The sequence below is a fragment of the Dendrobates tinctorius genome, unplaced genomic scaffold (assembly GCF_039654945.1).
Source record: "Dendrobates tinctorius isolate UK_male_01 unplaced genomic scaffold, ASM3965494v1 ptg000057l, whole genome shotgun sequence".
NCBI classification, from domain to species: domain Eukaryota; kingdom Metazoa; phylum Chordata; class Amphibia; order Anura; family Dendrobatidae; genus Dendrobates; species Dendrobates tinctorius.
The window spans coordinates 69820-94132 of record NW_027361725.1 but is presented as its reverse complement, the minus strand read 5'-3'; the positions used below and the strand labels follow the sequence as shown (position 1 = coordinate 94132).

At 48.2% G+C, this 24313-nt stretch overlaps 1 protein-coding gene across 3 annotated transcripts in view; it reads left to right on the top strand.

The window, feature by feature from the left end:
- Nucleotides 1-24313, top strand: part of UBR1 (ubiquitin protein ligase E3 component n-recognin 1) — a 361652-nt gene that overhangs the window by 283987 nt on the left and 53352 nt on the right. For all 3 annotated transcript variants that reach the window (XM_073577633.1, XM_073577632.1, XM_073577631.1), the window contains 5 exons: nucleotides 1158-1333; nucleotides 2601-2806; nucleotides 17187-17280; nucleotides 17573-17725; nucleotides 17905-18002. In XM_073577633.1, coding sequence (XP_073433734.1) covers nucleotides 1158-1333; nucleotides 2601-2806; nucleotides 17187-17280; nucleotides 17573-17725; nucleotides 17905-18002 — 727 coding nt within the window. The remainder of the gene's footprint in view (nucleotides 1-1157; nucleotides 1334-2600; nucleotides 2807-17186; nucleotides 17281-17572; nucleotides 17726-17904; nucleotides 18003-24313) is intronic.

The window sequence follows — 24313 nt, the reverse complement described above, 5'->3', positions numbered from 1 at the left end:
TGTCAAGCACATGAACTAGTTCCCCCTTAAGTGCCTCATTTTCTTCCACCAGGGCATTAATGGAAGTAGCATATTCTACCATTTTGTTTTCAACATGTGAAGTACATTCTCCCAGGGAGCGTATGTCCCGTCTTATTTCTTTTAACATGGAGTGCATGTCCTCTTTTAGGGAGAATGGAGGCTAAGAATTCCCTCATATCCCCTTTAGTCATTGGGGTAGAGCTGCTATGCCTGTCCCCCTCTGCGTTCATACCTCTTCCAGAGCCTTGTGTGGACATGGAGGACCTGGAGGGGGATGCAGCCGCCATCTTCCCTGAAGTATGTGCAGTAGTCTGTCCCTTAGGAAAGAAATCTGGCAGCCACGGCGGGGAGCTTCTTTTCTGCGTCCTACCGCGTGTCATCATGAGCCCAGATATGTGAGGCAGCCTGCAGTTACTTTTTTGAAGGTCCGGTGCACCGTGGAGAGCTGATATGTGCTGCTTTCGGTCGGTAGATGCTGGAGCTCTGGCTCTAAGCAGCCATCACAGTCTGCATGCAGGCCACGCCCCCAAATGGGTCAGTATTGACTTGCATGGTTGCTGCTTCCAATAGGGGCTCTTGAGTTCATGTCCTCTGAGACAATTTGCATTTTATGTGGCCTATTTGCCAGGCCAAAATCCTCTACAAAGCTGCTGCAGTGCAATGCAAGTTCGGTAGATAGGGGGGGGGGGGGGGGGTGTTTCTAATTCTCATTCACATCCAGGTGAAATCTTCCTTGCACTTTTTTGCAAGCTCAAGATTTTGTGCGGATTTCTCCTTTAAATGGTGGGAGGGGGACGAAGTTCTTCAAGTAATGTATTTTTACAAATTAACGCTAGGAAAATCCATTTTCATCCACATTTTTCAAATTCATATCAAATCCATCCAGTTTTCTAAACAATTTTTTTTTTTTTTTCTTTAATGCTTATTTTCCATAAACCACAGGAACATCAGTATAAACACATACATGATTTGCTTAGTTTTTCTAGTGGCTCTCTTTGCAGATTGCGTGTAGCTTTGCTGTAAAATTATCCAGTGGTCCTGTTGCTATAATCTCTAATTCTGGGCACTCCTTTATCCTTGGTTGTCAGCATGTTATCTGTAAATGTGGGGTAACCTGTATCGTGTCTTTTTGATAGGGACAAAGCTCTCAAGACAAAGAAAAGCGAAAACGCAAGGCAGAGGCAGCAAGACTCCACCGGCAGAAGATCATGGCACAGATGTCTGCTATGCAAAAGAATTTTATAGAAACAAACAAACTTTTATATGACACCTCTCAAGAAGTAGAGGACTCCTCCACTCCTATTGAGGAAATGTAAGATATTTGCTGTCTATCCGTTGGAACAGTGTGTGTGTGTGTATATGTGTGTATATATATATATATATATATATATATATATATATATATATATATATATATATATATATATATATATATATATATATATATATATATAATACCTTTGAGAAAATTTGAACACCTGGTTTTCCATGTTGGAATGTGCACATTGTAGATTCAGACTGAAGTCACAGGGGAACAATTGGAAACCAGGTGTACAGAAACAAATGAGAATGTGTTAATCTTAATATCTCAAATTAGTCCCCCCCCCCCCCCCCCCCTTTACTTCGATGATACCATTACACCCCCTTGGCATTCTTTCAAGCAGTTTCATCAGTTTCTCTGGTATGCCTTCAATTGGACTAAATCACCAGCAAAGCATTTCCCACTATCGCACCTCTCCCTCCCTACTTGACTGTGGGCATCACACACAGCAACCACTTGCTCACTGTGTCTCACATAAACGCAGAAAATTTTTGGCTGTTAGCAAAAAACTTACATTTCAACCCATCAGACCACATTACAGATTTCCACTGATTTAATGTCGAGTCCTTGTGATGCTTGGCCCAAACAAGTAATTTCTTCTGGTTTGTGGTCCGCAGTAATGGCTTATTTGCAACAACTTAACCATTTAAGATTTTCGTATTGCAGTATACACTGAACAGTTGATGAGTTGTCTACGAATTGATGTTTGGCATCAGGTCTCAGGGCTATTATCTGAGGTGGTGTCACTTTGTTTTGTGAGGCTGGTAACTGATGAACTTATTCTCCGCAGCAGAGGTAATTCTTGGTTTTCCTTTTCTGGGGCTGTCTTCCTGAGAGCCAGTTTCATCATGGTTTTTAGTTTTAGCAATTTTCTGGCCTGACTAACCGACCATGTCTTAAAGTAATGAATTGTTTGCCTTTGTTTAAGTGGTTCTTGCCATATTTGGCTTATAATGGTTGTGGAATAGGGCTCAACACTGTACTGAGCTGTGTACCTCAGCAAATCACTCCTGATGGTACTAACAAGGTCTGAGTGCTTGGGATTCCACACCAGGAGTGGGCTTCTGGTTTCATTTGTTACTCGGAATGTTGGCAGACCATGGCTTTTGTCTATAGGGAGAGTATTAAATAGTCCTGAAGAGAAGCATGGTCAGTGGACGCAATGTAAATAATTTCTCTCTACAAGCTGACATATGGTAAATTTTGTATGTTTTCTTTTCGTTTGCATAACATATTTAATGTGGATTCCTCTGTTTAGCTCATTACCAGTTATTGGAGGTTCAAAGATTACTTTGGGTCCCAAACGTGGCCCATCTGTGCCTGAAAAAGAAGTCCTAACATGCATCCTTTGCCAGGAGGAACAAGAAGTGAGGCTTGACAAATCTACAATGGTGCTGACTGCCAGTGTGCAAAAATCCACCACTCTTTCTCAGTCCAGAGGGATCGCCCTTATACACTCAGGTGGTATGTATTCAAATAATATAATTGCCATGTACCGTATATACTCGAATATAAGCCGAGATTTTCAGCCCGTTTTTTTGGGCTGAAAGTCCCCCTCTCGGCTTATATTCGAGTCATATACACCGGGGGTCAGAGGGGGGCGGGGGTGTCAGGTCATACTTACCCGTCCTGACGCTGTGTCTTGAGCCCCCAGCTTCTCTCCGCGCTCTCTCTTCCTGCCTTCAGCGGTCACGTGGTGCCGCTCATTAAAACTCATGAATATGCGCATATTCATGAGTTTTAATGAGCGGCACCACGTGACCGCTGAAGGCAGGAAGAGAGAGCGCGGAGAAGCTGGGGACTCAAGCGACAGCGTCAGGACGGGTAAGTATAGCGATACTCACCTGTCCTGCGTCCATGGCTGCTTGCTGCTGTCTGTCATCGGTCAGTGACTTCAGACAGCAGAGGGCGCGGTGACGTGATTAGTGCGCGCCGCGCCCCCTGCAGTCTGAACGTCACTGACTGATGACGTGGCAGATAGCGGTGAGCAGCCATGGACGCAGGACAGGTGAGAATCTGACACCCAGCGACGGAGAGGTGAGTATGTCATTTTTTTTATTTTTACATGCAGCAGCAGCGGCAGCACATGGGGGAATAATCTTAAGGAGCTTCTAATGGGGGCAGCATATGGGGGAATAATATGGAGCTTCTAATGGGGGGCAGTATATGGGGGAACAATATGGAGCTTCTAATGGGGGCAGTATATGGAGCTTCTAATGGGGGCAGTATATGGGGGAACAATATGGAGCTTCTAATGGGGGCAGTATATGGGGGCACAATATGGAGCTTCTAATGGGGGCAGCATATGGGGGAACAATATGGAGCTTCTAATGGGGGCAGTATATGGAGCTTCTAATGGGGGCAGTATATGGGGGAACAATATGGAGCTTCTAATGGGGGCAGTATATGGGGGCACAATATGGAGCTTCTAATGGGGGCAGCATATGGGGGAACAATATGGAGCTTCTAATGGGGGCAGTATATGGAGCTTCTAATGGGGGCAGTATATGGGGGAACAATATGGAGCTTCTAATGGGGGCAGTATCTGGGGGAACAATATGGAGCTTCTAATGGGGGCAGCATATGGGGGAACAATCTATGGAGCTTCTTATGGGGGCAGTATATGGGGGAATAATCTATGGAGCTTCTTATGAGGGCAGCATATGGGGGAATAATCTATGGAGCATTTCCCACCCTAGGCTTATACTCGAGTCAATAAGTTTTCCCAGTTTTTTGTGGCAAAATTAGGGGGGTCGGCTTATACTCGGGTCGGCTTATACTCGAGTATATACGGTATATATTTCTCTAAAACGCTGGAGAAATCTGACACTCGCCTGCAGCGGGACTGGGAGAAGCCAGAGTAGTCTCATCCTCGGCTATGGTTCTCTGCCAGATCTTAAAGTCTAAAGGAAGACATAAATTGTGTGCAGATTTTTTTTGTATACGATTTCCATTAAAATACGGTAAAACTGAATTCCTTTGGTATAGGTCCTTCTTGTATGAGCAAGCTAAACTGCTTGTATGTTTTGCTGTTAAAGTATAGCAAGTCGAACAAAGCTCATTAATATAATTTCAATATTAAAATAATCTTCAAGTTTGTTTTTCTTTATTACCTCATGGGCTGACACTAGGCAAAAAAAGGAAAATGTCTCCTCCCCAGCAGTATACACCCACCGGCAGGCACAAAGTACCTCATTTTAAGCTTGGTGTCTGTAGGATGTGAAACTGAATCTGATCCCAGGTCCGCGTTTTCCTTTTCATGTATCTTGTGTGTTTTATTAATCTCTTCTTTGTCTTTCAGGTTCTTCTTCCTTGGGCTATGTGCACACGCTGCAGATTGTTCCGTGCGGATTTTGGTAAATCTGCAGGTCAAAAGACCTGCGGGTTTGCCCTGCGGTTTAGCACCTCTACAATGGAGGAGATGGCAAACCGCAGTGGAATCCGCAGAAAAGAATGACATGTCAATTCTTTCTGCGGATTAAAAACCGCGTGGAAAATTCCGCACAGTCTGCACTGCGGTTTCCATTTTCCATAGGATATAATGGTACTGTACAACACAGCAAATTCTGCTGGACACCCGCAGGGCCAAATCCGCTGCGGATCCGCAGCAGAATCCGCACCATATGCACATACCCTATGGGTAACGGTGTAATTTCTCACCCTGATTTCCCTTACCTATTCGACCGAGAGCAGTGTGGTGTCACTCACATCTCCCACTCTCAAATCTGCAGGCAGAACCTTATCCCCTGTCACCTTTTACAGGTATTTCAGGGTGCTTCCTGGTGGCCAGTCGTTGCCTTTTCCCATCCCTCCCTTCTCGTTGGAGGGGGCTGGGAGGAAGATGGTGGCCACCGTTGGTGGCCTAAACCCCCCCCCCCTGCTTGTTACTATACCAGTGACCCCCCATCCTCCCGGGGGCTCCTGGTGGCATACTCCGTAGAGGTGGCAGGTTCGGAGGCTAGGGCTCGCACCCCCGGATGGGCAACAGGTGATCCAGCAGGCTCCATTCCTCTCCCTCTTCCTCTCCTCCCTCCTATACCTGCACGTGGAGGGCCGCGGACCCCCCAGCGGGCTGAGAGCTTCATGAGAGTGCCGGCGGGATCGCCGGGATAGCGGGGCCGCCAGTACACGGGCGGGCGGGAAGTGACTAAATTTAGCCCGCGGCTTCGGCCCAGGCCGCGGGTGGAAGTCCCGCCCCCCCGGCGTGACATCATATCCGGGGCGGACGCTGGATAAAATTGAGGCCCCGGCTTCAGAGCAGGGTAGGCCACGAGCAGGTGAGCACTCGCAGCCTACCCAGAGGAAGGAGCAGGCAGACGCAGGAGCGCGGGAGAGACACGCAGGAGCCGGGTAAGTGCGACCCTGTCCTGGAGCCACACTAAGGGTTACCCTCCTCCTCCTCCTCATTGCCCCTTCATAAAGGAAAGAAAAAAAAAAAGAGAAAACTGGCCTATTTCTGCAGTATGTCTGGGAAGGGAAAAAAGCACACGTTCCTTTATACAGCATGCGTTTCCTGTGGGGTTATGTTCCCACGAGCGCAGACTGTTAAGTTATGTGAAGCCTGTAGTTCTGAACGCGCCCAGGAGCCCTCCCCCGCAACGGAACCCAGGGGTCTGGATCCTCCGGAATGGGCGTTATCGCTTTCTCGGTCCATGGTTTCACTTACGAAGGTGATTGAGACCCTTCAGGCCCCGGATAGGGGTAGAGACAACGGCTCGCCTGTTTGGAAGGGTTCATCCACCTCACGAGCCTCCAGCCTGCAGGGGCCGCACACACTCTAAGCAGACGCATAGGGAGAAAACCCATATGGCGTCTCCGGGCCCCTCCGGTGCTTCGGCATCCATGAGTGCGGCGTCTCCCTCACCTTCACCATTTTCTGGGAGCGAGCAGAGTTCAGGTGATGACGTGGAGGAATCCTTGGACCTGGATACCCCAGGGTGTCAATCATACTCTAGGTATTGAGGAGGATGTGTCCCCAACCGCAGGGCATAAGATATCCTTCAAAAAGGCCAGGCGACCACATAGTGTTTAGCACTCATCCAGAGTTCGAGGACATAGTGCAGCAGCACAGGGAACGTCCAGACAAGCGCTTTTCAGGACAAGACGCTAGAAACGAGATACCCGTTTGCACCAGAGCTCTGTAAGAGATGGGTGGAATCACCGATTGTGGATCCCCCAGTGTCACTCCTGGCCTCAAGATCCCTGTTGTCAGTACCTAGTGGTTCTTCCATTAAGGACCCCACGGATCGGCTCATAGAAGGTTTAGCCCGCTCGGTGTATGAGGCATCAGGAGCAGCGCTCTCTCCTTCATTTGCGGCAACATGGGTAGCCAAAGCCAGGATGTCATGGTCAGATTATTTGAATAAAGTCCTACAAGATAGAGACTTGTCGACGGAGGTGTCTGAGATAGCAAATCAGATCACGATGGCAGGTGACTATTTAATGCGTCCTTGGATGCGGCTTATTGCGCGGCACTAACGGCGGCAAATGCTATCGCCATTAGGAGAGCCTTGTGACTAAGGCTATGGCGGGCTGATTCGATTTCTAAGAAATCGTTAACTTCCCTGCCGTATCAGGGTAACCGGCTATTTGGTGAGAAATTAGACAAACTCCTTTCGGATGCCACAGGGGGAAAGAGCAGCTTTCTCCCACAGCAGAAGATTAGACTGCCTTTTCGTCAGCTTCAGGCGCGCTTTTGAGTATTTCGCACCCGCGGATGGGCAACAGCGGCCAGTTCTACCGCCCCAATTCGCTACAACCAGGACAAGGAGCATCAGGTCACGTATAGAACCAACCCGCTGGGTAGGATGCGGGGCCGACCGCCCAGGTCAAGGGGGGGGGGCAGATCCCAGAGGCCCTCAGCAAAATGACTCAGGGCATCAGGTACCCGAAGACAGCAGAGTAGGCGGACGTCTGCTCAGGTTCCGCCACGTCTGGGTCGAAGTGGCACACGACGCATGGGTGGCGGAATTAGTGTCGTCGGGGATCCTCCAAGACTATTTTTTCGTTCCCGTCTTCCCAAATCGGAATCCTGGGCAGAGGCATTGCTAGGGGCCATCAGGGTTCTTCAGCGCAACGGGGTCATTGTCCCGGTTCCAGAGTACGAAAGAACTCAAGGATTTTATTCCAACCTGTTCGCGGTCCCCAAGAAGGTCGGAACAGTAAGGCCGGTTCTGGACCTAAAGGTCCTGAACAGGTTCATCAGAATCGGGCACTTTCGAATGGAATCCCTCCGGTCAGTGATATCTTCCATGGAGCAGGGAGAATATTTGGCCTCGATCGATGTCCAGGATGCCTACCTGCACATCCCTATTTTTCCCCCGCATCAAAGGTTCCTACGGTTTGCAATCGATGGTCGGCATTTCCAATTTGTGGCCCTGCCTTTCGGGTTGGCCACGGCCCCCAGGATATTCACTAAGGTAATGGCGGTCGTCATGGCCATTCTACATTCTCAGGGCATAGTGGTCTTGCCGTACTTAGACGATCTCTTGGTAAAGGGTCCGTCCTTTCGGGCATGCGAGGAAAATGTCAGCATCATGCTGGATACCTTGTCTCGCCTAGGATGGTTGGTCAACGGGAAAGTCATCCCTTATCCCAGCTCAGAGGAATCCGTTCCTAGGGATGATTTTCGACACTTCCCGAAGGTTGGTAATTCTCCCTCAAGACAAGGCTCAGGCGCTCCCGCCAGGGAGTTCGGCGTCTTCAGCAACCAGGCCCTCGCACTATTTGATTTGGGATGAGGGTTCTAGGGAGGATGGTGGCGGCAATGGAAGCAATACCGTTTGCTCAATTTCATCTTCGTCCCCTGCAGCACGCTCTTGGCAGTTTGGGACAGGAGTCCGTTCTCCCTCGATCATCAGTGCAGGTTGTCCTCTCAAGTCCGACGAGCACTTCGGTGGTGGACGCGCGACTCTTCACTTCTGCAGGGAAAACCCTTTCCCCCAGATCAATGGTTGGTGATCACAACCGATGCGAGTCTTCTCGGTTGGGGAGCAGTGTTTCGCCATCACACGGCCTAGAGGCAATGGTCACCTCAGGAGGCTCGTCTCCCAATCAGCTTGTTGGAGATTCGCGCGGTGCAGTTGGCACTGCAGCATTTTCAGCCCTTGCTTGCAGGACGCCCAGTCCGGGTTCAGTCAGACAACACCACGGCAGTGGCGTATGTGAATCACCAGGGAGGCACGCGCAGCAGGGCAACCATGCGCGAGATAGAGCATGTACTCTGTTGGGCCGAGAGGCATCACTCGGTAATCTCAGTCTCAGCAGTCCACATTCCAGGCGTGGAAAATTGGGCACCAGATTTCCTAAGCCGGTAAGGTGTCGCGGCCGGGGAATGGTCCCTGCACCCCGAAGTCTTCCAGCAGATCTGCCAACGGTGCGGGACTCCAGACGTGTATCTGATGGCCTCCAGGGAGAACGCCATGTTTGTCGCTCGGTCTCAGGACCCGCGAGCAATCGCAGTGGATGCGTTGGTTCTACCATGGAACCAGTTTCGGCTCCCATACCTGTTTCCCCCACTGCCGCTTCTCCCGAGGGTCAGCAGAAAGATCAAGACAGAGGGGGTCCCGGCAATTCTGCTGGCCCCAGACTGGCCCCGTCGAGTATGGTACGCGGATCTAGTGCAGCTTCTCGCAGACGTGCCTTGGCGTCTGCCGGAACAACCAGGCTTACTGTCCCAGGGGCCGATCTGCCACCCGAACTTAGGGGCCCAGTGTTTGACGGCATGGCCGTTGAATCTTGGATTCTGACCCAGGCGGGGTTTGGGCGTGAGGTGGTTGCTACAATGATTAGCGCCCGGAAGCCGGCCTCGGCGAGGGTTTTCTTTCACTGGTGTCGAGAGCATGGGGTTGCGCCATTGTCCTTCTCGGTTCCCAACATCCTGGATTTTCTGCAGTCAGGTCTAGACGCAGGTTTGGCCCAGAGTTCCCTGAGGAGACAGATATTGGCCTTGTCAAGACGTTCATTCAGGGGGTCTCTCATTTGGTGCCCCCCTTTAGAGCGCCCATGGACGCCTGTGATCTTAACCTGATTCTGGGTGTCCTGCAGGAAACTCCTTTTGAACCGTTACAAGAAATCTCATTGTCATACCTTTCCAGGAAGGTTGTATTCTTGGTAGCCATAACTTCCATTAGGCGGGTCTCGGAGTTGGCAACCCTATCTTGTAGAGCTCCGTTTTCTGACTTTTTAAGGATAAGGTAGTCCTTAGGCCACCACCGCCCTTTCTGCCGAAGGTCGTGTCCTCTTTCCATATTAATGAGGACATTGTTCTGCCTTCGTTTTGTCCAGCGCCAGTACACAGAGTGGGAAAGGTGCTCCACACGTTGGACCTGGTAAGAGCTCTCAGGAGGTACGTGTCGAAGACAGCACCTTTTCGCCAGACAGACTCGTTGTTTGTGATTCCCGAAGGGGGCAGGAAGGGGCTCGCAGCCTCACGGTTGACCATAGCCAGATGGATTCGTCTAACTATTCAGGAGGCTTACTGTATCAGAGGCACGCCGATTCCACCTGGAATAGGGGCGTACTCGGGCAGTGGGCGCTTCGGCACCAGGCTTTGGCAGAGCAGGTATGCAAGGCAGCAACCTGGTCAAGCCTGCACATGTTTTCTAAGCATTACAATGTACATACTCAGGCTTCGTCAGATGCGAGCCTGGGTAGGAAAATTCTCCAGGCAGCAGTGGCACACCTTTAGACAGGAGGGCATGCGGTTTGGATCGGTGAGTTGCTCCCACCCAGGGACTGCTTTAGGACGTCCCACAGTCTGTGTCCCCCAATGAGACGAAGGAGAAACATGGATTTTTGTGAGTACTCACCGTAAAATCCTTTTCTCCGAGACGCTCATTGGGGGACACAGCACCCATCCTGATAGCCAGTTGGCTCTTGTTTGATTAGTATAATTCCTTGTTTATTGTAGGGGGGGGTCCTTTTTCAGACATGATTTTAAGGCTAATTTATTATGTTTTCCTACTGCTTTTGCACTAAACTGGCTTCCGCCCGCTATCGGGGCGAGGGTGTATGTGGCGGAGGAGGAGCTAACTTGTTTTTTGTATACTTGGTGTCGGCCTCCAGACGGCAGTAGCATACACCCACAGTCTGTGTCCCCCACAGTCTCTGTGTCCCCCAATGAGCGTCTCGGAGAAAAGGATTTTACGGTGAGTACTAACAAAAATCCATGTTTTCTGCGCATAGAGACCAAATATGCCTACTGTATGTATTGCCTGTTAGCTATGCTTTATAACTCCCTAATGCAGGGTCTTTGAGGTGGCTAAATAATATGGGTGTATGGGGATAGGAATGCCAATTCCGATAATGTACTCAGCTAGGCTCAGATGTTGCATTCTGTTATAGGTCACTTTCCAGATTCAATACTTCAGAGCCTGCTGTGACTTGTTGTACGCACTGTCTCCATGTGCTTGAATCAGTTTGCCTGTAGGTGCAAGAGGGGTCACATTCTGGTACTAAATGGTGGTCACCGAGCTTCAAAGGGTTTGTTCTTGGTTTTTAATTACAGATAAATCTTGCATGGCTTTTTATGGCCTAGGGGAATGCCAAGGTGGGGGCACATTCCAGGAGGGACATCTCTGTCATCCCTCAGTCAGTCTCTCTCGCGCTTTCTCTCTCTCGCGCGCTTTCTCTCTCGCGCGCGCGCTTTCTCTTTCGCGCGCGCGCTCTGTCTCTTTCGCGCGCGCGCTCTGTCTCTTTCGCGCGCGCGCTCTGTCTCTTTCGCGCGCGCGCTCTGTCTCTTTCGCGCGCGCGCTCTGTCTCTTTCGCGCGCGCGCTCTGTCTCTTTCGCGCGCGCGCTCTGTCTCTTTCGCGCGCGCGCTCTATCTCTTTCGCGCGCGCGCTCTATCTCTTTCGCGCGCGCGCTCTATCTCTTTCGCGCGCGCGCTCTATCTCTTTCGCGCGCGCGCTCTATCTCTTTCGCGCGCGCGCTCTATCTCTTTCGCGCGCGCGCTCTATCTCTTTCGCGCGCGCGCTCTATCTCTTTCGCGCGCGCGCTCTATCTCTTTCGCGCGCGCGCTCTATCTCTTTCGCGCGCGCGCTCTATCTCTTTCGCGCGCGCGCTCTATCTCTTTCGCGCGCGCGCTCTATCTCTTTCGCGCGCGCGCTCTATCTCTTTCGCGCGCGCGCTCTATCTCTTTCGCGCGCGCGCTCTATCTCTTTCGCGCGCGCGCTCTATCTCTTTCGCGCGCGCGCTCTATCTCTTTCGCGCGCGCGCTCTATCTCTTTCGCGCGCGCGCTCTATCTCTTTCGCGCGCGCGCTCTATCTCTTTCGCGCGCGCGCTCTATCTCTTTCGCGCGCGCGCTCTATCTCTTTCGCGCGCGCGCTCTATCTCTTTCGCGCGCGCGCTCTATCTCTTTCGCGCGCGCGCTCTATCTCTTTCGCGCGCGCGCTCTATCTCTTTCGCGCGCGCGCTCTATCTCTTTCGCGCGCGCGCTCTATCTCTTTCGCGCGCGCGCTCTATCTCTTTCGCGCGCGCGCTCTATCTCTTTCGCGCGCGCGCTCTATCTCTTTCGCGCGCGCGCTCTATCTCTTTCGCGCGCGCGCTCTATCTCTTTCGCGCGCGCGCTCTATCTCTTTCGCGCGCGCGCTCTATCTCTTTCGCGCGCGCGCTCTATCTCTTTCGCGCGCGCGCTCTATCTCTTTCGCGCGCGCGCTCTATCTCTTTCGCGCGCGCGCTCTATCTCTTTCGCGCGCGCGCTCTATCTCTTTCGCGCGCGCGCTCTATCTCTTTCGCGCGCGCGCTCTATCTCTTTCGCGCGCGCGCTCTATCTCTTTCGCGCGCGCGCTCTATCTCTTTCGCGCGCGCGCTCTATCTCTTTCGCGCGCGCGCTCTATCTCTTTCGCGCGCGCGCTCTATCTCTTTCGCGCGCGCGCTCTATCTCTTTCGCGCGCGCGCTCTATCTCTTTCGCGCGCGCGCTCTATCTCTTTCGCGCGCGCGCTCTATCTCTTTCGCGCGCGCGCTCTATCTCTTTCGCGCGCGCGCTCTATCTCTTTCGCGCGCGCGCTCTATCTCTTTCGCGCGCGCGCTCTATCTCTTTCGCGCGCGCGCTCTATCTCTTTCGCGCGCGCGCTCTATCTCTTTCGCGCGCGCGCTCTATCTCTTTCGCGCGCGCGCTCTATCTCTTTCGCGCGCGCGCTCTATCTCTTTCGCGCGCGCGCTCTATCTCTTTCGCGCGCGCGCTCTATCTCTTTCGCGCGCGCGCTCTATCTCTTTCGCGCGCGCGCTCTATCTCTTTCGCGCGCGCGCTCTATCTCTTTCGCGCGCGCGCTCTATCTCTTTCTCCTCCCCCCAGAGGATTTGCATTCTAAAGTGACCAACTCCTCTTCCCCTGCGGTCCTGCATGAGAGTTCTGGGGAAGATGTTTGCTTCCATGGAAGCTGTGCCTTTTGCCCAGTTACTTACCCATTCTCTTCAGCTGGCCCTCTTGTCCGCTTGGGACAAGAGGACTGTCTCCCTGGACCGGCCCGTGCTTCTGCCGCTCAAGGTGAGGCAATCCCTGACCTGGTGGACACTATCCGCTTCAGTCCTGCTCGGGAAGTCCGTCCTTCCCTCTACGGTGGCAGGTCATCACCTTCGAAGTAGTCTCCTTGGTTGGGGAACAGTCTTCATCACACAGCGCAGGGTCGCTGGAAGATCCATGAAGTGGCTCTCTACATCAGTCTTCTGGAGATCAGGGCAATTTTCGCCACTGGCAGTCCCTCCTGGCAGGCCAGCCGGTCCGCATAGAATTGCATAGCGCCACTGCCGTGGCTTACATAAACCATCAAGAAGGGACTCGCAGCAAACAGGGATAACAAGGATTCTGCAGTGGGCACCATATCAGCCGTACACATTCTGGGGGGTGGAAAATTGGGCAGCCGATTTTTTTTGTCGTCAGGGTCTCGCAACGGGTGAGTGGTCTCTCAATCCCGCTGTTTTCAACCAAATATCCCAGAGATATGGGGCACACTGGACGTCGACCTGATGGCATCTCGGATGAACCACAAGGTTCTTCAGTTTGTAGCCAGGTCCCGGGACCCCCTAGCCATCGGTTGCGATGCCCTAGTGATCCCATGGTCCCAATTCCAGCTGCCTTATCTGATTCCATCTCTCCCTTTGGTTCGGGGAGTCGTGAAAAAGATAAAGGCTGTAGGAATTCCCTTAATCCTGGAAGCTCTGGACTGGCCAAGAAGGGCCTGGTACGCAGGGCTGGTCAACATGTTCATGGATGCTCCATGAGACAGTCCAGATCTTCTGTCGCAAGACCCCCTCTTCCACGAGAGTTCACAATCTGAGTTTAACATCATGGCCGTTGAGGCCGCAGTCCTGAGGGAGGCCAGTTTTTCCCCATCAAGTTATTCAGACTATATTTAGGGCAAGAAAACCAGCATCCTTGCGCATCTGTCACAGATACTGGAAGGCCTTCTTTCAGTGGAGTGAGGACAACAATTTGGTCTGTCTTTTTCCCTTCCTTCCATCCTGGGTTTTCTACAAGCGGGTCTTGACTCTGGTCTATCACTCAGTACCCTTAAGGGTCAAGTTTCCGCTCTGTCAATTCTTTTTCAACGGAATCTGGCTTCTCATTTCCAGGTAAAGACTTTTCTTCAAGTAGTCGTCCACCTGGCTCCTCCTTATCGTCCTCCGATATATCCATGGGATCTTCATCTTGTCCTTGCTGCACTCCAGCGTGCTCCTTTTGAGCCCATTCAAGATATTTTGTCTTCTCTCCTGTCATGGAGAGTGGCTTTCTTAGTTGCCATTACATCCATCAGGAAAGTTTGAGTTAGCGGCATTGTCGTGCTGTTCTCCGTTTCTGATTCTCCATCAGGACACGGTAGTTCTCAGACTTGTTCCTTCTTACCTGAAGAAACCACCTTATTTCACATTAATGAAGAAATTGTCCTTCCCTCTCCAGTTCATCCCCGGGAGAAGTCCCTCCACAAGTTGGATCTGGTCAGAAAGCTATCGGAGTATACCTCTCAAGCACTGCTTCCTTCTCCTCTCTGATGCCCTATTTGTCATCTCTGAAGTCCGTCCTAAGGGGCTTCCAGCTTCAGAATCCACTATTGCCTGTTGGATTTGTTCGGCAATATTGGAGGCATACCACGTTCAGGACAAACATCCTCTGGGGATAAAAACTCACTCCACCTGGGCGGTGGGAGTTTCATGGGCAGTTCATCACCAGGCTTCGGCTTTATAGATTTGTAAACCGCAACCTGGTCATCTTTGCACACTTTCGTGAGGTTTTACAGGTTTCATGCCCATGCCTCATCCGATGCAGGCCTGGGAAGGAAGGTGCTGCAGGCGGTGGTTACGCGTCGGCCGACCTGAGTCTGTTTTCTCTGCATTATTTCAGTTGCCCACCCCTGGGACTGCTTTGGGACGTCACATGTGTCCCCCAATGAAGCGATAAAAGAGGGATTTATGGTACTCGCTGTAAAATCTTCCTTGGAGCCTTCATTGGGGGACACAACACCCTCCCTAATTGTACCGCTTTTGGGCTTGTGTCTTTTTTGTTGTTGGTTTCAGGGCTGTTTTTAGGGGGGGGGACGGGGGGTGCGATCGCCCGGGGCGCCACCCAAGCCAGGGGGCGCCTGCAGGGCCGCACCTATCATGAGCCAAGTTGAGCCATTTGCCACAGGCGGCAGTGCTTCCTGAAGACAGGGGGTGGCAGAGCGGCCCCCTGTCAGATAACGTGGTGCCGACTCTCCCTGTAACCCCTGCTGTGTCACATGTCTGACTCCGGCAAGGAAGTTTTTCTGTGGGTGGAGTTTGTGCTCTGTCCCGTTGTCTCTATGGAGTCTGCTCTGTTCCTGTATTATTTATGGAATCTGCTCTGTGTTCCCTCCTTTCATCTTCCCCTCATCAGGATCTGGGTGAGTCCAGACATGGAGCATCTGTTACTGTATGCACAGTCCTGGCCCCAGTGATGCATGTGTATATACCCCTGTGTCTGCCCCAGGGATGTGTGTATACCCCAGTGTCTGCCCCAGGGATGTGTGTATACCCCAGTGTCTGCCCCAGGGATGTGTGTATACCCCAGTGTCTGCCCCAGGGATGTGTGTATACCCCAGTGTCTGCCCCAGGGATGTGTGTATACCCCAGTGTCTGCCCCAGGGATGTGTGTATACCCCAGTGTCTGCCCCAGGGATGTGTGTATACCCCAGTGTCTGCCCCAGGGATGTGTGTATACCCCAGTGTCTGCCCCAGGGATGTGTGTATACCCCAGTGTCTGCCCCATTGATTTTGGGAGGCTTCGCTGATGTCACTTGTCATGTCCTGGTTGGTGGGGGGGTGAGTGATGTAATGGCACAGGAGAGGGTCGGAGGCTGCACACAGAAGTCTGCGCCGGCTCCTATAGATGATGGACCATTACCATCTCACAGATGTTCGGTGAGGACGGGAGCCACTCTCGTTATTCTCATAAGTTATCATCCCAAATGAAAACCATTGTTTCCTAGAATAGAGATGGATGTCTTACATACATTGTTCACACACTGCAATCTTTGCACTTTGCACATTGATAGCGCAGGGTCTGTGAGTCACTGTGTGTGAGGCTGGTTTCACACGTCCTGATATTTCTGGTACCGGAAAAACCAGTACCGGAGAAATCCGTGACTGAGTGTGTAATACTTGCGGCACACGTGTGGCAACCCTGTGCCACATCAGTACAACACAGGAGGCTGCCGGGGAAGAAGCGCTATAGTAAGCACTGTTCCACAGCAGTGGGCGCTGAAGACTGCTCTCATCATTCTCCCCTCCTCTGCCGGTGATCGTTGCGAGCAGGGGAGATTGATGAGCATTATATTAAGGTGAGAACAATGACAGCAAGTGGAGGCTTTTGGGAGTATTACTCCTATCAACCTACACCTGCTGCCACTAATGACCGTGACATGAGGACACGTTTATCTAAGTTTATCTAAAGTATTCAGCATGTTAATGTTCGGGGGGGGGGGGGGCGCTTTTTCGATGTTCGCCCTGTTGGCAAAATTCCCTAGAAATTGCCCTGGTTGGGCTGGTACATATGTTGAGTTTTTGGTTGCTTTTTCTACTTTTTTAACAATAACTGAGGTACTTGGTGCCTGTCAGTGGGTGTATACTGCTGGGGAGGAGCCATTATCCTTTTTTTGCCTAGTATCGGCCTCCTAGCGACAGCAGACAAACACCTCATGGGGGACACTGGTAACCAATGAAGACTCCAAGAAAGATTTTACCGTGAACAAAAATCTTTTTTTTTTTTTTTTTTTTATGTCACTTGTTTGCCCTGATTGTTTAAACTGTCAACACCCCATATTAAAAAATTATCTAAAAAGAACCACTCATTAATATTTTTAATTACTTTTATATATCCTCTAATTGCTATGCTCTAATACTTGAACAGTTTTTTTTTTCTTTCTCATCTGCCCCACTGTTCCAAAGTTATGTAATAAAGAAGCCTTTTCCCTTCAGCCACCAGGGAATTCTCAGTGGGAGTGGCCTTGTTTTGATTGGCTATAGTTAGAGAGACTGCAAATGCTCATAGCGTAGCTAAAGCAAAAATTTGCACCATTGTGGGGGACATCACATTGGAACGAAGGGACGCCGAAGAAAAAGAAAAACTGTTAAAGGAATCAATACGCAGTGATAATCTGAGGGGCAGGCTAATTTGACTGGAAGAATAGAGCTTCATGCAGAACACCTGGACCGTGTGTTAGTGGGGTCGGTTTGTGTTACTTTTCGTTGTGGTTCCCGGAAAATCAACGTTTAGTTAATAACTCGAAGTTTCAATAGAAGATTAGTTGATATTTAGAACAAAGTATGAATTTAATTTTTCTGTTTTCCGTTCTGTAATGACTTATTAGGAATGTCTTGTCATTACCAGATACATTTACCCCACTCTTTACAAGTCCCGAGTTGTCTTGTGGGACATATACCGGAAGCTGTGGGCATGTGATGCATGTGACCTGCTGGCAGAAGTAAGTGTCTGACTTCATAGCCCTAATCTGCTGAAGTCTGCTTACATTAGTCACACCATATTATTATGTTTTTTTTATACCATATGTACTGAGGGGCCACCCTGCAGAAACACTTAGCTTTTTGAAGAAATTATTAGCAGAACTTATTTTATTTATTTTTTTTATTTATCTCCTACAACTCTTTAATGTGTGATTAACTTCTGTTTATCCTCAAGAAAATTAAAACTATTCTTTCCAGATTATATTTTGTATCTATTTATATTAATACCAGTTTCTGTCTGATTCCTTTCAGGTTTTTTGAGGCCGTGCAGATGAACTCCCGGCAGCGCCTTCATTCGGATTTGCTATATGACCTTAGATATGGAGAATATTTATGTCCTTTATGCAAGTGTCACTGCAACTCTGTTATCCCTATCATCCCCATTACGGCAGAGCAAGTGAACAGGTGATAAATGAATTGTGCAAGTCCCTTGATGGTGGTGGTCATACGTTATACCTGGTTTTGTGTGTAGTACTGGTTGCTTTGTTTCCTTTTATAGATGTCATGGCCCTATTTGTAATTCATATGTGCCATTCTGATGGAGGTTTCCTCCTTTATCATTTCATGATATGTTATTTTTGCAGTGTGGACGCTGAAACATTGGGCGAGGTACTGTCGCTGTCTCGGTGGTTGGATGTTGTTGGGACCAGGATATCCGGATACAATCTAAAAATTGAAAAAGGTTTTCTGCCTTGTTTTTTCCCTTAACGATCTATAAAGGTTGCTGTACACATTACATAGCTGTCTGCTGACCAATCGTTGAGTCGATGGCTGTCATCTCCGACTTGCCCATCTATGTATATAAAAAGAATGTATGTGTGTATGTATCTGCCACGCCCACTCCACATAGCCCCACCCAATCACTAAGCATCTTTCATTTCAACAGAACTGTTTAAAGGAAGCTGAGCTGTTATTGGTTGCTATGAGCAACAGTTTTCCCACTCCACAACACCTCAGCAGACACTGGCCGGGTGGGAGAAATCTAGCATCCCCAGGAACATAAGCTCCCAGCCATTGTCTGCCCCCCAGAAAGGTGCAGAGAGCAAATCCATCCAGCGCTCTGGTTCTGATCCCAGGCTCTTTTAAAGGGATCATTGGTATGGAAGTTATGGCAATTCCACTCAGCGCTCTGGTTCTGACCCCAGGCCCCTCTTAAAGGGATCAAACAAAGCAAAGCCAATATCAGTCCGAAATGGCAATTATTTCCCATCCAAATTTACAATGTAAAGCAGCAAATGAGAAAATGTAACTTTTAATATACCAATTAAAACAATACCAAAAATAATGTCACCCACAAGTGAATTTAAAAAAAGATGCAAGATAAATGGGTGATCCTCAGAGGATATTTGAAAGCACCCAAACGCATCACATAAGGGATATAGAATGTAACTGATGAAACAGACATCAACCTATATGATGGATACAGCATGAAAAAAATAGCGCAATGCTATAGCCAATCGCACATGTATACACATGTATATATTTTAAGGCCAGACCACAGGTCCATAGCCTTTCATAAACGAGATTTCAAAGAAGGAACGAGATTTCAAAAAAAGGAACAATCTCACCGGTTAATGCAGACGGTCAGGAGTCACCAGGGATACTCTGTATACCAACTGGAAGGTAGCGATGGGAAGGCAATACCCTGTCAATTCCCTTACATGCTAACCATTAACTGATCCCCAGGCTCCTGCCCTTACAAGGGCAGTCCACAGCTAGCCCTATATTGCACATGCCCTGCACTTTCCCTATGAGGAGCGTTTCATCCAAGTAACTCTTCAGGGGACTAACTTGTTTAAAGTGCCATGGTGCTATAGCTAAGAGAATTCCTTTAAGAGTTAGTCCCCTGAAGTTACTTGGATGAAACGCGTTGGGACGCTCCTTATAGGGAAAGTGCAGGGCATGTAGGGGATATAGTGAATGTGGCTATGCGGAGGTGGGCGGGGGTTGAGATAGAGCGAGAGCTCTTCAGATGGGACACAATTAGTGTTGAGCTTTCCGATACCGAGTACCGATACTTTTTTCGTATCGGATACCGGAATCGGAAGTCCAAAATGCAATGAGCCACTTTTGTGGCTCTGATTGGCTGCCGAAATGACGTCATCATGATGCGCTGTCTGTGCGCATCATGATGCGCCGTCAGTTCGGGCCTTCGGGGGGGGGGCTGTGCCGACTGTCCGGTGGTCTGTGCCGGCCTGCCGGGGGGGCTGTGCCGGCCTGCCGGGGGGGCTGTGCCGGCCTGTCGGTGGTCTGTGCAGGCATCGTCCGATGGGACTACAAGTCCCATCGGGCGATGCCTGCTACCATGACAGTGATTGACACATTTGCCAATGATGGGACAGTAGTAGTCCCATCATCCGGCTAATGTGTTGAATGTAAAAAAAAATAAATTTACATGCTACATACATGTTACATACATGCTACATACATACAACATGCATACTACATATATACTACATGTAACATACTACATGTAACATACACACTACATGCAACATGCATACTACATACATGCTACATACTACATACATACTACATACATGCTTCATACATGCTTCATACATGCTACATGCATGCTACATGCATGCTTCATGCATGCTTCATACATGCTTCATACATGCTTCATACATGCTACATACATGCTACATACATGCTACATACATGCTACATACATGCTACATACATGCTACATACATGCTACATACATGCTACATACATGCTACATACATGCTACATACATGCTACATGCATGCTACATGCATGCTACATGCATGCTACATGCATGCTACATACATACCACATGCATGCAACATATATACTACATGCATGCAACATATATACTATATATACTACATGTAACATACATACTACATATATACTACATGCTACATACATGCTTCATACATGCTTCATACATGCTTCATACATGCTACATACATGCTACATACATGCTACATACATGCTACATACATGCTACATACATGCTACATACATGCTACATACATGCTACATACATGCTACATACATGCTACATACATGCTACATACATGCTACATACATGCTACATACATGCTACATACATGCTACATACATGCTACATACATGCTACATACATGCTACATACATGCTACATACATGCTACATGCATGCAACATATATACTACATGCATGCAACATATATACTACATGCATGCAACATATATACTATATATACTACATGTAACATACATACTACATATATACTACATGCTACATACATGCTACATGCATGCTACATACATGCAACATACATACTACATACATACTACATATATACCACATGCATGCAACATATATACTACATGCATACTACATATATACTATATATACTACATGTAACATACATACTACATATATACTACATGCAACATGCATGCTACATGCATGCTACATGCATGCTACATATGTACTATATATACTACATGCTACATACATGCTACATGCTACATACATGCTACATGCTACATACATGCTACATGCTACATACATGCTACATGCATGCAACATACATACAACATATATACTACATATATACTATATAACATATACTACATGCTACATACATGCAACATACATACTACATACATGCTACATACATACTACATACATAATACATATATACTACATGCATGCAACATACATACAACATGTAGTATGCATGTTGCATGCATGTAGTATATATGTATACTATATATACTACATGTAACATACATACTACATATATGCTACATACATGCAACATACACACTACATGCTACATACATGCTACATACATGCTACATACATGCTACATACATGCTACATACATGCTACATACATGCTACATACATGCAACATACATGCAACATACATGCAACATACATGCAACATACATGCAACATACATGCAACATACATGCAACATACATGCTACATACATGCTACATACATGCTACATACATGCTACATACATGCAACATACATGCTACATACATGCAACATACATGCCACATACATGCAACATACATGCTACATACATGCAACATACATGCAACATACATGCTACATACATGCAACATACATGCTACATACATGCAACATACATGCTACATATATACCACATGCATGCAACGTGCATACTACATATATACTGCATATATACTACATGCATGCAACATATATACTGCATATATACTACATGCATGCAACATATATACTACATACAATACATACATATTGACATACAGTACATATAACATAGAGTACATACTCACCATCACTTGTCACGTTGATCCCCGAAGCCATTGTCCCCTTGAGGAATAAATATCAAAATAAAAAAACACCAATATACTTACCCCGATCCGCAGAAGTCCACGAGGGTCCCACGTCCATCTTGCGTGGAGAACAGCAGCATCAGCTGATGCTACCGTTCTCTACCAGCTCCAGGAATACAATGACGGAAGGTAGGTATCCTTCTGCACTGTATTCCTCCACCACTGTAAAAAAAAAAAAGTCCCTAGTCTCACTTTATGCCATTGCTGCGTGGGAAATTCCCATGCAGCAATGGCATAAAGTGAGACTAGGGACTTTTTTTTTACAGTGGTGGAGGAATACAGTGCAGAAGGATACCTACCTTCCGTCATTGTATTCCTGGAGCTGGTAGAGAACGGTAGCATCAGCTGATGCTGCTGTTCTCCACGCAAGATGGACGTGGGACCCTCGTGGACTTCTGCGGATCGGGGTAAGTATATTGGTGTTTTTTTATTTTGATATTTATTCCTCAGGCGACAATGGCTTCGGGGATCAAAGTGACAAGTGACGGTGAGTATGTACTCTGTTATATGTACTGTATGTCTATATGTATGTATTGTATGTAGTATATATGTATGTTGCATGCATGTAGTATATATGTATGTTGCATGCATGTAGTATATATGCAGCATGTATGTAGCATGTATTTTTTTTTTTTTTTTTTTACATTCAACAGATTAGCCGGATGATGGGACTACTACTGTCCCATCATTGGCTAATGTGTCAATCACTGTCATGGTAGCAGGCATCGCCCGATGGGACTTGTAGTCCCATCGGACGATGCCTGCACAGCCCACCCGGCAGGCCGGCAGGCCGGCACAGGCAGGCCGGCACAGCCCACCCGGCAGGCAGGCCGGCACAGCCCACCCGGCACAGCCAGGCCGGCACAGCCAGGCCGGCACAGGCAGGCCGGCACAGCCCACCCGGCAGGCCGGCACAGCCCACCCGGCAGGCCGGCACAGACCCCAGAGAGGCTGTACAAGGCAAAAATAGGGTTTTTCTTATTCCGATACCGGAAGTCGCATAGACTTGAATGGGACTTCCGGTATCGGAATCGGCGATACCCGATATTTTTTTTAGATCGGCCGATACCATCCGATACGATAGTTTTAAGTATCGGACGGTATCGCTCAACACTAGACACAATAAAGCCACTGTACACTTTATATAGCTGTCTGCTCAGCTGTCTCTATCGACTACCCCATAAACAGTAAAGCCACTATACATTTTATATAGCTGTTGTTGGGCCAGCAGCTACCTGTTATGACAACCCTTACACTGTAAAGGCCCCGTGCACTTTATACAGCTGTCTGCCACAAGTGGTCATTGGGCCGGCAGCTGTCTCTTCTGACTACCCCATACACAATGAGCTCTCCTGTTTTATGAATGAGGGAGCCACTGACTCTTCTGGCTTACTTCTTTGGCATCCATTTTATCTCCAGGGAGAACTAAAGGATCGGCCATTAAAATTCAATATGCCGTAACCTGACATCTTCCCCGACATTTTACAGTTTAAATGGTTGATCAATCCTTCTTAAAAAAAAAAAAAAAAAAGTTTGACTGACTTTAAAATGTGGATTGGGGCTTTAAGTAACAGTTTTGTCTTTTTTCTTTTTTTCTTTTTTTTTTTTTTGTGACTCTTAGCACCAATGAAAATACATGAACATTTTTATAGTTGCAGTTGCTATAGTTAGCAATAAAGCTGTGGCGTAATTGGTGTCCTATGGGCAAACTTTCGACTGCATCAGGATCTAAATGCTTTACCTCATCTGAGCGAAGCTTAATGTAGGGGCAGAGACCCTGATTCCAGTGATGTATCACTTACTGGGCTGCTTGCTGCAGTTTTTATAGAATCACTGTTTTTTTGTTGCAGATCTACCAGTTCTGACAGCTGAGATCAGAAATAACAATGTCCACGTCACTGGTAGCTTAGTGCATGCTGTGCATAGGCAGAAAGCTGTCACTCGCTGGTGGAGGTAGGGTTACAGAGAGCAGAAGGACTACATGGCACAAGACAACTAGTCCTCTAGTTATAATCTCCTGTTAAAACCATTTTTTATTAAAACTACAGGATGTTTCCTAGTAAGTGACACGTTGCTGGAATCAGAATGTCACTACACTATCCTGCTCTCAGTCTGGGTGACAGACCCCTTTTAAAAACTAGACCTACACTTTCATTTAGCAAGTACAGGGTGGGCCATTTATATGGATACACCTAAATAAAATGGGAATGTTTGGTGACCCGGATCGGCGCGCTGAATTTGCACAATGGGCAAAACAAATATTGGAACAGGACCCACAGTTTACACAGAACATTATGTTCAGTGAAGAGGCAAACTTTTTTGTGTGGGCCATTTATATGGATACACCGAAATAAAGCTGGAATGGTGGCTGTTTTCTTGTGTAGGGTGTCTTGCATTGAAATCTGCTGCAATGACCCGGGTACTGCGTTCACCAGACATCAACAAAATTTCTATCCATTCCTCACGTGTTAACCTCTGCGACATATCAATGGCTGTAAACAAAGAGAAACTTGTCAATAACTTATGAAAGAATAAAGCTGCGTTAAAACAAAGCACACCATTGTTTTCCTGGTGAAATTCTCAATAAGTTTGATGTCACATGACCCTCTTCCCATTGAAAAAATAAAGCCGGAACCAAAATG